Here is a 15,618-nt window from a genome sequence, read left to right as displayed (position 1 = left end):
TGCTGCCCCTCTGCAACACCCCCCAGGTCCCAGGTCCTGAGCATGTGCCTGATTTCAGAATGATCAGTGCCACACTGCTATCTTCCCTGTGTGTCTGGCAGTCAGGCAGACTTCTTGTTAGCCTGCCTCCTGCTTGCTGCTGTCAGAGAACTGTGTGTGGGTACTAGGACTGGGGAAACTACGTGGCAATTCTGACTCATTGAAGCTCCAGCAACAGGCTCCACAGTGAGCTGTAAGCATGACAGTGGGTCCAATGCTATGTCTGGGGAAAACGAAGAACTACACTGAAAAGCAGCTACACCCGACACGGGGACGAGGAGAAACAGGACACACTAAAGGACAGGCTAACCTGACATTGAATTGTATCTTTGGAGGCCTGCAGCACTGTCCTTATAAAAATGCAAAACAGATCCAAAAGAAATTACTATGATCTTTAAAAGGTCAGAGTGAGGTTGAATATTGATTTTCTTTAAGATGCTTTATCAATTAGAGACCAGAGGTTTTTTTCCTGATGATATTTATTTCATAAATGTAATTATTTTTCTAAAACATATTAAAATAGAAAACATGTTCTTTTAATCAATTTATACAAAGAAAATACCAATATAGTAATAAAAATACTGAAAATATATGAAAAGCACCAGAACATTAGAGAAATTACACTGGCAACAATTCTAGGAATATATTTTTTTTGTAGTTGTACAATAAAGTGCTATTAAATCCAGTCAAAATTAGTGGCAATATATAAAAACAGTTATAGTAGTATGAAATTTGAGGCCAGGTTTACCAGCAATTGCATTTTCAGGCTACTTGCAGATCAAGGTAATGATATTTCACTAATGCTTTCATGGAAAATCTACTAATTTCCATTCCTAAGTGAAAACAAATATCTAAACCTAAATGTTGGTTCCTTGGTAATTTGGTCATGAATAGGTAATGACATGATTAAAAATAAAATTACTGATTAGAGTACCAAAAATAATCATGCAATTATGATTAAATAAAAACAAATGAAGACAGAATAAAATCAAGTGTAAATATATGATTAATCAAGACAAGTACAAACGTTTAGATGCCTTTGATTTTATAGTTAATTTTCAGTAATCCTGCTTAGTCACATTTAATAGACACACAAACATTAACAAGATATGTTATTAAATTCAACTGACCAGACATTGAGCAAGGATATTTTAGTGGGTCAACATAATTTTTCATATGAAACATTAAAGGGACACCGTTAGGACAATACATTTTCAATCTTGGCGAATTATTTCCTCATTTATTTGCCAAGGAACAGAAAACATACACAACTACTTTGGGATTAGATTATATTAAGGCCAAAAATCTACCATGTAAGGGGAAGCCACTGTGCACACACACAGGGAGATACTGTGCACAGTACTTAGGGTGGACTGCAGTCCGTTTCACAGCTGGAGATGGCAAACTGAAACAGAAAAGCCCAAATTAAGACAAAGTAGCACACCAGTGTCCTTTTAACGTTTTATTTCCTAGGCCAATTTTGAAGGAACCATTATATCATTTTTCATAACTCAATTTTGGAATCAACTTCTTGAAGATGAAAGCCAACAACACTACCCTTCAGAATAGTAATAAAATCTCCAAACATGGCTCAATCGAAACTCAACATTTTACAGGCACACTGTTTTTTCTTTCATATAAAGTAGATGTACATGTGAACCCATATAGACCCAAACTGGTCATATTAATGAGAAAACAAACTTATTTCATTGCCTCTGCTACTGCAGGTGTATCTTTTTAGGATTTTAGGAACTTAGGATTTTTAGGATTTTAGGAATACTGGGTGGGTACTACCATATCAAAGGCAGAATATCAAGTAAGTCAGTTGGTCCTAGTCTGAAGGTTTCACAGATCATCGTGAGTTACATTTTTCATTCTTTAAATGGAGAGCTGACAACTGGGCATCTATGTTTCTTTTTGTTTTATTTTTTTCTTTTCACCCTTCTAGATACTCTAGTATTTTGTAAATTTCCTTGTCATGGGCTGACTTTAACAAGGAACATTTTAAAATCTAAATTTATTATCCTGCTTAGCATCTCAAACAACTAACTTTTCAAAAAATTTATATCTAACACCTTTCATTTAGAAATGAGGAGGGAGACAGTGCAATTCATGGTCCACAGAGACTCCTCTGCTCTGGAATGGGGGTGAAGATGGGACAATAGACGGTCAGGCCTTTATAATAAATTAGGCAAAAGGTTCAGTGTCCAGCTACAGCGGACAACATGAAACTCCATAAAAATGACTGGATAGGGGGACTGCTTGAGACTTTTCTTTTGGGCATTACTAACAGAATTCAAAGAAATTCCAACCACTCTTAGTTTTCCAAATCCTACTGAAATGAGTGTTCATAAAAAAGCCTGAGATTAATAAAAGGCAGGCTGTTAAGGAACACTGAGAAACAAAGGTTAAGGTGGTTTGGCATTAAATCGGTTTACGTTCCAAAAGAATACTGACCATCACTGGGAGGAATTCTCAAAATTACAAAGTCATGGTTACATAAATTCCTCTATATGTTTTCTTTCTCAATATACATGTTCTTCTATATACATAGTATAGAAAAGCTAGTAAGTCAGCTCAGCTATAATAATTCTGTCATAAAAAAGCAGATTACATTTTTTGGCTGCAACAAAGCATGTTACTTATACTTTTCAGTTTAGCTAATGTATTTACACGATAAAACTTAAGCTTTAAAAGTATTCAGATCAAAAGGAAAAAATAAATTATATTTAAACTATTAATTTACACAATGGATATGCCTTTACTTACTTTACTAAATAGCTATAGTCTCTTATAATCAATTTCTCCAGCATTTCTTTATTCTAGCAGTTTATTTTCAAGACATGTATGTGTTCCCCTCCACGTGCTGCATATTTCCTTTTAGGAAGCACAGATGTGCAACGTTTTTAGTAGCTTGGTAGAGTTTTAGGTCTGTTACTTTTTCCAACTAATGGATGAAGGAGCCGTGGTTCCTACCCGGCACCACTTCTTTAACTGTACAATAAATAGAAGAAAGAGGTGACAAAAGCAAGCAAGAGCATTGTTAAGGAAAGCAGCAGCTGCTGGAACCAGATACAACGCTGAACTTGGTCTTCAAGCTTCCTATTGCTTTCTAGTAAACGACTGAGCTAAAGAGGGAGAAAGGGATGAAAGATTTATATCAATAAAACAGTCATTAATCATGGGCATGACAAACAGGAATACTAGAAATCCAAACACTGAAAGGATGGGGCCCACTACTCTGTAAGGCTGGTGGAAGGAGGTGGAAGTGCAACAGGGCATTAGATTTGTTTGGTGGACAGATATGTCTATGCTTATTCTCATTTTGAGAGGTCTAAATTTCTAGTTGAGACAGGAGCAGAGCAGTCAGTTCCTGGAGGTACAGGAACCCTTAAGCAGCCTTCAGCTACTCAGAGAGCCCCTCTGTCTCTTTCAAATTTAAATGCACTACTTGGTACTTTTTTCTGCAAGACTGAATTAAATTTGATACTCCCCAGAGCACCTTGTGCTTTGCTAAAAATGGCCAGAGCTTTCAAATGGTTAGTAGATCTCCAAAAATAACTCACTGCTTACACCATTTCTTTTCTTTTTTTATTGAGAAATGGTCTTGTTCTGTTGCCCAGGCTGGAGTGCAGTGGCATGATCATGGCTCACTGTAGCCTTGACCTCCCAGGCTGAAGCAATCCTCCTGCCTCAGCTGGGACTATAGATGTGTGCCACCACACCTGGCTAATTTTTAATTTTTTTTGTACAGACAGGGTCTCGCTATATTGCCCAGACTGGCCTCAAACTCCTGGGCTCAAGTGATCCTCCTGCCTCGGCCTCCCAAAGTGCTGGGATTACAGGCAGCACCACACCTGGCCTGCTTACCATTTCTGATTTGGTATCTCTTCACAAAGAAGACAGTATTTCTGTCGTGTCTATGCCAAATATTTTTCCTTATGTCCGTGACAAAAAAAGGGATTTCTAATGTTGATCAGCATTACAACTTTGTTTGGGTAGGAAGAAAGTATACTTACTTGTAGACATATATCTTCACTGGTTTTATCTGACATGTTGAAAGCATTGTCTTTTAACGTAAGAGTGTTTGGTTTACTGCTTTCAACAGTATGGCATCTTAACCTATTAAAATCCAAAGAAAACATAACTTCTTAAAAGTTAATGAATTTTCTTATAAAAGTAAAATATAAAATGAAAACAGTTAAACACAGAAGTCTATGTAACAGAGGTAAAAGTCCTCATTCGTCTTCCCCAGGTTCACCTAAGACAGCTGCTCTGTGTATATGTATCTTCCAGCTTCGTTAATTAATGCATGTATAAGGAACACAATATATTGCAGATACCATTCAGTAAAATTCAAATGAAAGTTTTTATACGGTATTCAGTAGAATTCATCCAAATATCTTAAGATTTGAAAGAAATCACCCTTTCTAGATAGGAGAAAGGTACTTTCCTTGAGCTTCAGTACCCCACCACCAAGCCTCCCCCCACTTTCTGCAGGAGAACAGTGATGTCGCAGTTATAGAAAAGCAAGCCATCAGTAATTGGTAAAGCAAAAAACAAAGAAAACAAAGCAACTCGAACATAACAAAACCAAAAATAACCCTTCATTTTGAGGGACTGTTTCATAAGAACTTCAAATTAATCTACAACACCTTTTATACCAGTGTTTCTTACCCTTTCAAAATATTCCCATAACCACGTCTTTGAACAAAAGAAAAACTCTTGATAAAAACAGAAAGTAGGCCCTCCTGTAATACAATTTGAAAATTTAAATATTACATGTAAAAACAAGGCAGGCTGCTGACCTCCATCTGCTTCTCCCTCCTCTGGACTAAGGCTAATCTGCCCTGCTTTGGTCCCCCACACACTTTCAGCCTTCTCAGGAATTTCACTGTTCATAATCTATTTTCATGATCTATCAGCTAAGCCTTTGATTTTTTGTAAAGAGGAGGTTTCCCTATGTTGCCCAAGCTGGTCTTGGACTCCTGGGTTCAAGCAATCCTCCCACCTCAGCCTCTGAAAGTGTTGGGATTACAGGTGTGAGCCACTGCGCCTGGCCCTGAAGATTTCATTCAACCATAGCCATTATCAGGTTTCCCAGCTTCTCCTCTATAAAGTAGGAAAAATGCCTTCCTCCCTCACAGGGCTGTCTTCATGACTGAATGAATCAATATGTCTAAAGCATCTAGAACAGTGCTGGCATACAGCAAATTCCACTTTAGTGTGAACTTGGTATCACTGCCCACCGTCTAGTTTCTACACGGTACCTAGAATAATCCTTTAAAAAAATAAGCCTGGATCACCTCATGGCTCTGCTTAGTGCCGACTAACAGTTTTTCCTCTCACTCAGAAGTCCTCACCATAGGGACGATCTGATATCCTACTATCTCTGTCCCCATCTCTCACCATGCTCCTCCCTTACTGGAGTCAAGAGACAGTGACTTCCTTGTTGTTCCTCCCAAAGGCCAAGCACACTCCTTTTGCATCTGTTGTTCTGTCTGGAAAGGTCTCTGTCCAGTTATCTATGTGGCTTGCTCTCTCATTTCCTTCAGGGCCTACTCTAATGTCATTGGAGTGGCCATCCTTAACTACCCTATAAAGCAGGATTTCTCAACCTCGACACTATGGACATTTGGGGCCAGATCATTTTTGGGGGAGGGGGCTGTCCTGTGTATTGCTAGTGGTTTAGCAGCATTCCTATGCTGCCCCCATTAGATGCCCATTGTACCCCATCCCCCAGTTGTGACAACCAACAACCAAAAGTGTCTCCAGACATTGACAAATGTCCCCTGGGGGGAAAAATGGGAACACTCCAATAAACCATAATTCCAATTTAAAAAAAGCAAAATAAAACTACAATACAGCCTCTTCTATTCTCCTTTTCTACATATCTTTTCAAGAAATTTGTCACAACCTGATATATCTATGTATATGCACATACATGTATATATCTATATTCGCAAGTTTTTCCCCCTCTTAAATAGGATAATGTCCATAACCAATTTTTCTCACTAGGTTTTATAAAATATATCACAGATGTCTTTCCATATCAGAACAAATAGACTTGCTGTACCTTTCTGAGTGGTTGCAGCACACTTTAGTGTGGATATAATCAAATGTATCTCACTATTGCTTTACTGGTTACGATTTAGATTCTTTCTTTCCAGTTTTTCACTATTACAAACAATGCTGCAAAAAACATTCTAGTATGTAAGGTAAGCGTTCCCACAGGGAGAACTGCTGAGACAATCTGTGTTTGTAATCTGGACAGATCCAGACTCTTGCACTGGCCTGCAAATGAGTTTCTGCTATCAGTGACCTCCTTGAGCAACACCAGGTCTCTTTCATCTGGGCATCCCCAGAGCCTTGCAGGGCACCCAGCAGATGCAAGAAGAAAGGGAAGCCACCTGGTCCATGGAGGCACTTTTCTCTTTCTGATTCTTCCTACTACATTTGAGAAGAATGTGAGGAAAAAGCTTACCTATGTTCCATCACTTTGTTTCTGGGAACTTCTTTCCAAAACTGAGTTAATTCTGCTGGGCCTGTGCCAGATGACTGTTCCATTTCTGCAGCCATTATCAGAAAACGGTCTTGGGCAGAGACTGTTAAACCTGCATTCCAAAAGGGTAATTCAGCATATAAACAAGAACCTTCAAAGGGGTTGGATATGCATGTAGTTTAAAGCATTATTCTGGAACTCAATATTAAGGAAAAAGAAGAAAATGGAAATATCTTTAAAAAGGAAAAAGTTCTAAAAGTGAGGAATTTCTCCTTTGAAATTCAATTTCAATTGGTGTCAGTTTAAACAATTTTACTTGTTAGAAACAATTACATTTTAATGCTGGAAAGGGCTTTAGAGACCTCTTTGACCATCTCATTTCACATGTGGGAAAACAGATGTCTACAGTGAGGTGAGGTGACTCGTGAAACTCTGCTAATTTCTAGATTCTAGCCCAACATCTCTGCTGACTCAGAGCCAAGGTCCAGGTCCCCTTCCCCCCCGCCACACCCAACACCTGCTGTGGCTACTAAGTGACAACTCACCCCCATGGGGAGACACAACTATATCCACTGATGCACCCGGGTCACAGCTGCTATTGCTTGGCTTGACTCTGTATTTTTCTGGAGCTGTTGTTCTCACCTATTTATAAACACAGTAGTCACATAACAACCTTTATGCTTTTTTTGGGGGAAATGGCTTAGGAATGACTTTTAAAAAAAATTAGCAGTGAATAATCAATGAACAAAGAGTTTACAAAGTAACATTGATGGTTATGCATAGAAGGTATTTTTTCCCCACTAACAGGAAAAAAGCATCTTGACCTATCTAAAAACATACTCATAATAAGTCAAATTGTCATTCAGACTCCCTCCTAAATAAAACAATCCATCTGTTAAATATTTATCCTGTTAATTGCCTGAATTTAATGACATAAATTCACAAAAACAGAATGCACATTAGATTGCATGTTATTAATACAATGGTGTTCAGAAATTAAATAAACAGTAGACAATCAAAGCACGTCAGGAACATCCTGGTAGTTACATCTAAATTAAACAGAAGATTTAAGGCAGGAAAACCTACAATATGGGGTAGTGACGGACTCCGTCTTGTTACACTTAATGCTCAGTATCAGGTTAATATCCGATATAAACTACACTCCAGAATATACCACACTTGGGGAAAATGCACTATCAATTTTATAGTTTTATGTTTCACTGTTATTATAAATTAAATTATTCACATAGTAAAGAGTAATTTTTCTTGGGTTGTTATTTACAACAAACATTAAACCCTTGTATTAACTTAGACATTAACCTATTACTGCACATAAAAGATTCAGATACAGACCTCAGGGAAAATTTTTTGATAAAGCTATGCCACTTGGTTAGAACCAGAAGGTAGTACAACATGCCGAAAAATTGTCATAAATAAAAACACTGTCCAAGTTCAAAATTTTCAATCTTTCAATTAGAATATGTCTAAAATCACTTCCCAGGTCAAATTCTCAAACATAATTTATTGTATCTTTGAGATATTTACCTTAAATGCCACTATATTTTTAGTTACATTTGTCAACACTATTAAGGTTTTCTTCTCTCCGGATTCTGTACTTCCAAAGTACAGTTCTTCTGCTGGGCTAGGGAGTGACAAAAACATAAGACATTTGTAATAATCAGAATAAGTGACAATCTAATCATTAGCTTGAAGAAAAATAGTTAATATCTTATGCTCATTTGAATAAAGACATTTCACCAAAAAAGACTTACAAAACAATTACCTAATACAATTTTGTATTTTAATCTTACTGATTCAATGCACACTATTTAAAAAGTCCTGCAGTTTTCCCCAAGATCAAAAGCAAACCAGGAAGAACAGAAGAGAGAATTACGAAGGCTCTGATTAATCCTACAATCAGCACTATCTTAAGGTGCACTTATTTAAACTATTTGGAAGGTTATGGATAATAAAGCAAAGAAGATACTGCTGCTTCAACTTTACCTAATTACAAATAATTAGAATGAGGCATATTTCTACACACCAACAGAAAAGAGCATAACTTAAAAAGAAAGATGATTAGGAATGTATTTAACAGAATAATTTCTTGCAATATAGCAGCTTTTCTAAGTAACAGGGAAGGAGAAAAGTAAACATAAAAGGAAGTTTGGGATGAGAGCTGTAGGAAGAACTAATCAAATAGTAAAATCAGTGAGCTTCAACATTTAAATTTTACTATTACTTTCCATTGTAATGCCTATGACCTAAAAAATTTTTTAAAAGATTCAAGCAAAGTTTGTGTAGTTTAGTTACATTAGCCAAATTGTATCAGGTGGCTCAAAACAATGGGAAGAATAGTGTTTTTGTTTTACATAAAAAGGTGAATAATTTAACCAAAGTGAATTTTCAGCGAGCCCTTGATTTTGAGATACATCTTTAAATAGGTTAATTTTATATCAGGAATGTCTGTACCTTGGGGTGTTTTTTAATCTAACTAACACATGTTTTTAAGAATGAGCTCTCCCAGAAGGGCTTTGCCTAGTTTTGGACAAGGTGGTAAATTTGCATGGTTGCTGGCTTTCTTTTGGAGCCCAATCTTAAGTAAGTCATAGAAAACCACAAGGTTATGGATCTCATTGTTCTTAGTAACCAGCACAACAACTGTGAGCAGCTCCAGGAAGACAGAGGTTGGTTAGGTCCTTGTGTCTGTGTAGGAGCAGCTCTGGGACTTCACCAGGGGCGGAGGAAGGGAGGAGCAGAGCCCGATGTGCAGTTGAAAAGCTGTCTGGCTTTCTCCCTAGCCTGCTTTTCCTGTCATACCTCTACAATTACAGGCAAGGACCTATGATGTGACAGGTTTACAGTGAAAACAGAATGTGTAACTTTCAAATAAGTAGGGAGAAAAATGGGAACAAGTAAACAAACAAAAAAGATAAACTCCAAAGGGGGAAAATGGGAAAGAAAAACCATGAAAAACAGAAAATGCATGTGCATCTATGTCTCTCTTGCTTGCTGTCTTTCATACATATAGGTGGCGGAGATAAATCCAAATATAACAGTAATCAAAATATATGTAAACAAACTAATATTATCAATTAGAGAATGTCAGATTAGATTTTTTAAAAGTCTGACTATATTGTTCATAAGAGACATACATAAAACTAGCTATACAGAAAGGTTTAAAGTAAAGGGACAGAAAATGCTACATGAAATCATAAAGTTGGTGTAGCAATTTAACATAAGGCAAAATATATTTACCAACCAAAAACATCATCAGTGAGAAAAAGGTCTTTATACAATGCTGAAAGAAGCAACCTGGAATCTTTTGAATCAAATAACCTAGCAGAAAAACAGAGATGTCCTGAAGTTTGGCTTTAGTCACAAACCTATTTTTCTAGTTCATCTTTGGCTTCTGGAAAGTAAAATCAACAAATCCTTACTTTAGTGTCATTTCTGGCATTCCCGAACTTGGGCAAGTCTAATAATATCAGTAATGTGAGGAAAATACATGCCATTCAGATTAATACATAAATATTTAGTTTTATTATCTGATGTGTGATGAGAGCCCTTTAAAGACACTCAACATAATGAAAGAAAGCAAGGTAGCTAAAAATATCCACTATGTCTGGAAACCAAGGTAAGTCTTCAGATTACTCTTGGCTTTATATTTCTACAGTTTCAAAAACCAAACAGAAGTTTTCTTAATTTTGTGGCTCCCTCAAGGTGGTCAAGATACGTTATAAAATTATAGCTAATAAAATCTTTGACGATTACCTGATGTGTAGTAAGGGGCCTTTAAATACACTCAATGGTTTCTTGAAAGCTTTCATTTTTGAATCAACTTTTTCATTTTCTTCTGCTTTGGAAGTAGATTCGGTTGGGTTAATCTAAAGACAAAAAAAAAAGGATAACTATTTAGCATATATTAACATGACCATTAACATCTATTTTAGTGCCTGCTATACATAGGTTACTCTAGAAAATGTAATATGGTCCTTCCCTTAAGTCTTTAAATTTTTCTAAATTATAACATTGTATTTATCCATCTATCAAGTTCCTGATTACTTGTAAAAAGAGTGACAACTACTAAGTGCTCTTTTAAAAATTAGAGAAAGGAATTAAATCAAAGTAAAGTTTTAAATTAATTACTTTTAGACAAATAAAAAAATTTCAGATAAAACAATTACTTCTAGATGTGTTTTGCTAGTCTTTATACAAAAGCATGGAATCAGCATTTATTTTATTCTGAGACAAAGTCTCACTCTGTCACCCAGGTCAGGGTGCAGTAGCACAATCACGGCTCACTACAGCCTCGACCTCCTGGGCTCAAGCGATCTTCCCAACTCAGCCTCCAGAGTAGCTGGGATGACAGGTGTGCACTATCACGTCTGGCTAATTTTTTACTTTTGTAGAGACAGGGCCTCCCTATGTTGCTGGGGCTGGTCTCAAACTCCCGTGCTCAAGCGATCCTTCCACCTCAGCCTCAGAAAGTGCTGGGATTACAGGTATAAGACACAGGCCCTGGCCTGGAATCAACCTTAAATACACTAAAGTGGTGCTTCTGGTCAGCTAACCCCATCCTTCCTCTTTCTTTTTACACACAAAAATGTGGAAGGGTAGCAGGTTAAGTGAATTACCTAAAATCACATGGCTGGCTAGTGGCAGAATTGGGGATAGACCACATCTTGTGATTCAGTTTCATTTTATTTATAAAGTTACCTTTTTAAGAAGAGGTGTTTGTTCTTCATTAGAAATTGTTTCCAATGTTTCTTTGCCATCACTTTCTATGTCTTCTTTACTTGAAGTTTCATCCTCACTGGTAATAGGCCCATTCTCACACAGTGGGGTCTGGAAGTCATCATCTACTAGTGGTGGATAGCTATACTTGAAAGGATCCTACAAGAAAATAATTTCACATGAGCCTACTAAATGGTGGGTAGAGAAATAATTCTCTTAGTAGATTTACAATTCATTACTTCGGCCAAGAAAACAGACTTAATTAGATCATGAAATTTGAAATAAAGGAAGCATTTCAAACCAGAAAGAAAAAGAGCAATAAGTGGTGTGGGACAATTGGCTAGCCATCTATACAGAATCACCTTAGATCTCTAGCTCGCTCTCTGCACCAAAAAGAATTTCAGATGGATAAAAGCTTTAAATGTATATGGTGTGTGTGTGTGCGTGTGTGTGTGTGTGTGTGTATTTTTAAAGAATCATATAAGTTCTGTAACAATACAAAAGAGGGATACAGAATACATTGAAAAAGAATGAAAACTGTCTTTTGAATCAAAGTTTTCAACATCACTTATAATTAAAGAAATGCAAATTAAAATGACAATGAAATGTTTTTTACCTGAGACTGGTAATGATTACAAAAATGAGAATATGCGATGCTGGCAAGGAGGTGGTTCAAGAATTCTCACACGTTATTGGTAAATGGGCACAATCTCTTTAAAGGAAATTTGGCAACAGCTATCTAAATTAAAAACTATACTCACAGATTTTTTTTCTAGTTTATTCTGTATGCATTCTCGCTGCACCCATATATTAAGAGTTATTACAAGGATATTCACTGCAGCAAAATTAGTCATGGCAAAAAATTAGAATACAACTATCAGTGTAGTCCTTTAAAAGAGGAATGATTAAATAAATTATGTTATATCCATCCACACAGTGGAATATTTTGGTTTAAAAATGAGATAGACCTCTGTGAATCAATATGGTATAACCTGCAAAATAAAAGATGTGAAAAAAGTACAACTGGACAATATATACGGTATGTGACCACTGTGTAAAAAAACTATAACAGATAACTCCAGAGGGATAGAAAACTTAATGGTGACTGCCTTTAGGGAGTGGCAGTGGGCATGGACCTGGGAAGGCAGATGTAGTTTTCATGGTACTGTTATACTTTTCAATCTCTGGTATTGTGTTTACTTTATTAAAAAAATCATGTATATGTATTACTTTTTGGAAAAAAATACTTAAAATTAATGTTAAAAAATAGTAGTCCTACTATAATTTTGACTGTAATTCTGGAGAAACATATCACTAAGAACAGAGAGGGGAAATAAAATAACCTTTTCTATACATAAAATTAACATCATTTAAAATGTTATGAATTACATTAATTATAATTATTTAAGATATAACAATTTTATGAGCCAATTATTAAAAATAAATAAAATCACATTTTAAATCAAGCATAGCACCTGAAATGAAGTGTATTTGGTTTTTCTAGGTGAAAATGTGAACTATAAAGCCTTAGAATAAGAAAGAAGCAGACTTCTAATTAAAAATATTGGTTCAGGTCTTTTCTAATCAAAGACGATAAACAGAAGGACATATCAAAACTATTCCTCTTGCTAGTTCTGATTGAATACAATTTTGCCAGGCAGGCAGTATAAAAAATAGATTGCAAAAAAATCAAATAAGTGAAATATTATCAAGTTAACCCAAAGTGTACCAAGTCCATAAGTTGTACAGTTTTTTTTATAAGTAGTAAAAATCAGCTCAAAAAAATCTGGATAGTATATGCTTAATAGTATCTTTTTAACTAAAAAGACTGTTGAACAGCAAACAATTGGAAGCACACTAAAGACACATCAAGAGGAAATTCACTAACTTATGTCTAGATAGTAGAATACTATGCAGCCATAAATGAGAGCCTGCTACATATTGATTTGGAATAAGACATGCTGTGAAGAGAAAAGCAGGATGCACACTAGCACATAAATACACTAACTGTTTAGAAGAGATGAGAGGGAGGAAGAATTATATACTATACTTGTTTATATGGGTAATACATATCCCTGCAAATTAATACAAGAAATTCAGCTGGGGAGGGAATATGGTGGTTGGAAATAGAAGTAGGAGGTGATATTTTTACTGAAGACTTATTTCTCATTATTCTTCTGAATACTCTTCAGTTTAGAACCACATAAATATATTACCTATTAAAAAATAAAAAATTAACAACTTTAAAACTTTAAAAATGTGTGTAACACTACTTGCTATTTTGGTGACATTTCTTTGCATATTATATTACTTTTCTTTTTCTCTTGAGGAAAGTATACAGCCTAATGTGCCATTATCTGGTATTGTTTTATAAACAAGTTTCAAATATTATACTTACAGTTCCACCCATGTGGGGAGGCAGGTATTCTACACTGACATAGTCCTGGACTTCATTTTTGCTTGTAAACTTCAACAAGCTCACTGCTTCTGGACCAAGCCAGGTTTTCACAATTTTGAAAGCAGCTGAAGAAAAACCAGTCACTTCATTAAAATTCTCATCATTCCTATTCTCAATTAATTTACCATAAATGCTAACCCAGGTCTTCTGAAATCAGTTTGGGCTATAATCTGTTAATATTTATCTTTACGTGATGTACTTAATTAACATTCTCTAATTTCTGTAGGTGTTTACATTGTGGCTCTCCCTTATGGGTTTCAAATGTTCCATGAAGATTCAGGAAGATTAAATTACCCTGATGTTCATTAATAAACTTATCAGGGTTTTGGCCTCTGAACAAATCCATCAGTGATCCCAACTATTTAGATTTCCAGACACTGAATCAAACAGCCATATGATTCAGGAAATAACTGCACAATAGTATGGAAAGAGTCATTTACCTTATGGTTCTGATAAACTCTCTATCTGAAAAACCTTCTCAAACAGCGAGTCAGAAAAGAAAGAAACAGCCCTTCTTATTATGAGTGTGAGCTGGATCCAGCCTTCCTTTCTAACCCTACACTTCTCTGCCTCTCTCCCAGGCCTTGCAGTTTATATAATTGTGGGAAACTTACGAAATCTCAAATATAAACTGGTTTTTAAATTTTTTTTGAGACTGAGTCTCACTCTGTCACCCAGGCTGGAGTGCAGTGGCACGAACTGCACTGTTCTGTTATCAAACACAGCTGTTTGGTAATTACAGTCTTGTTCTGTTATTATTTATGCTTAATTTTTAAACCTCATTTTCACTGTGACAATCTAAGTACATTTTTAAGAAATTAAAAGAGAAATATTGCATTAAATTTGCAAAACTGTCAATTAAAAAAACAGAAAATAAGAACAGTATGATAAACATTAAATGGTTTAGAGAAGTATCTTTTATTTTAGCTAACTATAAGTTTTTTACATAACATTTAAATTTTCATTAATTTCAATTTAAAATGTGAGTTGACATGTTTGAAACTACGCTACTTTAATTTGATAAATCTGATTTTTCATGACTTTATTGAGATATAATTTACATGCCATAAAATCCCTTTATACAAGTCAATGGTTTTTAGTATATTCACAGAATTGTGCAACCACCACCACCACCACAATCTAATCTAGAACATTTTCATCACACCAAAAAGAACCTTCATATAGCAATCTCTCTTTATGCCTCCTTCTCCAAGTCCTTAGCAACTACTAATCTATTTTCTGTCTTCATGGATTTGCTTATTTTGGACACTTTATATAAATGAAACCATACAACATGGCTTTTTCTACTGGCTTTGTTCACTTGGCACGTTTTCAAGTTTCATTCATAATGTAGCATGTATCAGTACTTAATTCCCTTTTATGACTGAATAATTGTCCATTTTAAAGATATGCAATATTTGCTTATCCATTCAGCAACTGATGAATATTTAGGCTGTTTCCACTTTTTGTTATTATGAATAATGCTGCCATGAACATTTGTGTACAAGTTTTTCTATAGACATATGTTGTCACTTCTCTTGGGCATATACTAAGGAGTGGAATTCTGGGTCATATGGTAATTCTATGTTTAGCTACCAAACTGTTTTCTGATGTGGCCCATCTTAACATTCTCACCAGCAGTGTATGAGGCTTCCAATGTCTCCACATCCTTGCCAATACCTGTTATTATGTCTTTTTGATTCTAGCCACCCTAGTGGGTGTGAAATCACACCTCACTTGGTTTTGACTTGCATTTCTCTAATGACTACTGATGCTCAGCATCTCTTTATGTGCTTATTGCCCATATGTTTATCTTCTTTAGAAAAACATCTATTCAAATATTTCACTCGTTTAATTGGGGTTTTTTTTTTTTTTTTTTTTT

The 15,618-nt window shown here is 35.6% G+C and overlaps 1 protein-coding gene across 3 annotated transcripts in view; it reads right to left on the bottom strand.

Moving 5' to 3' along the window:
• Positions 1 to 522: 522 nt before the first annotated feature.
• MOSPD2 (motile sperm domain containing 2) overlaps positions 523 to 15,618 on the bottom strand; it is a 48,995-nt gene continuing 33,899 nt past the window's right edge. The window contains exons 8-16 of one of the 3 annotated variants that reach the window (XM_058441774.1): positions 13,677 to 13,801; positions 11,261 to 11,437; positions 10,316 to 10,428; positions 8,087 to 8,183; positions 7,087 to 7,183; positions 6,524 to 6,653; positions 4,059 to 4,161; positions 2,809 to 3,167; positions 523 to 1,444 (exon numbers count right to left, since the gene is read on the bottom strand). In XM_058441774.1, coding sequence (XP_058297757.1) covers positions 3,030 to 3,167; positions 4,059 to 4,161; positions 6,524 to 6,653; positions 7,087 to 7,183; positions 8,087 to 8,183; positions 10,316 to 10,428; positions 11,261 to 11,437; positions 13,677 to 13,801 — 980 coding nt within the window. In that variant the 3' untranslated portion in view covers positions 523 to 1,444; positions 2,809 to 3,029. The remainder of the gene's footprint in view (positions 1,445 to 2,808; positions 3,168 to 4,058; positions 4,162 to 6,523; positions 6,654 to 7,086; positions 7,184 to 8,086; positions 8,184 to 10,315; positions 10,429 to 11,260; positions 11,438 to 13,676; positions 13,802 to 15,618) is intronic. The other 2 variants (XM_058441775.1, XM_032756608.2) reach the window with 2 other exon arrangements.

Source organism: Hylobates moloch, unplaced genomic scaffold (assembly GCF_009828535.3).
Source record: "Hylobates moloch isolate HMO894 unplaced genomic scaffold, HMol_V3 SCAFFOLD_7, whole genome shotgun sequence".
Taxonomy (NCBI): domain Eukaryota; kingdom Metazoa; phylum Chordata; class Mammalia; order Primates; family Hylobatidae; genus Hylobates; species Hylobates moloch.
Note: the sequence above shows the minus strand (reverse complement) of the source record. Positions and strands in the feature narration are given on the sequence as shown.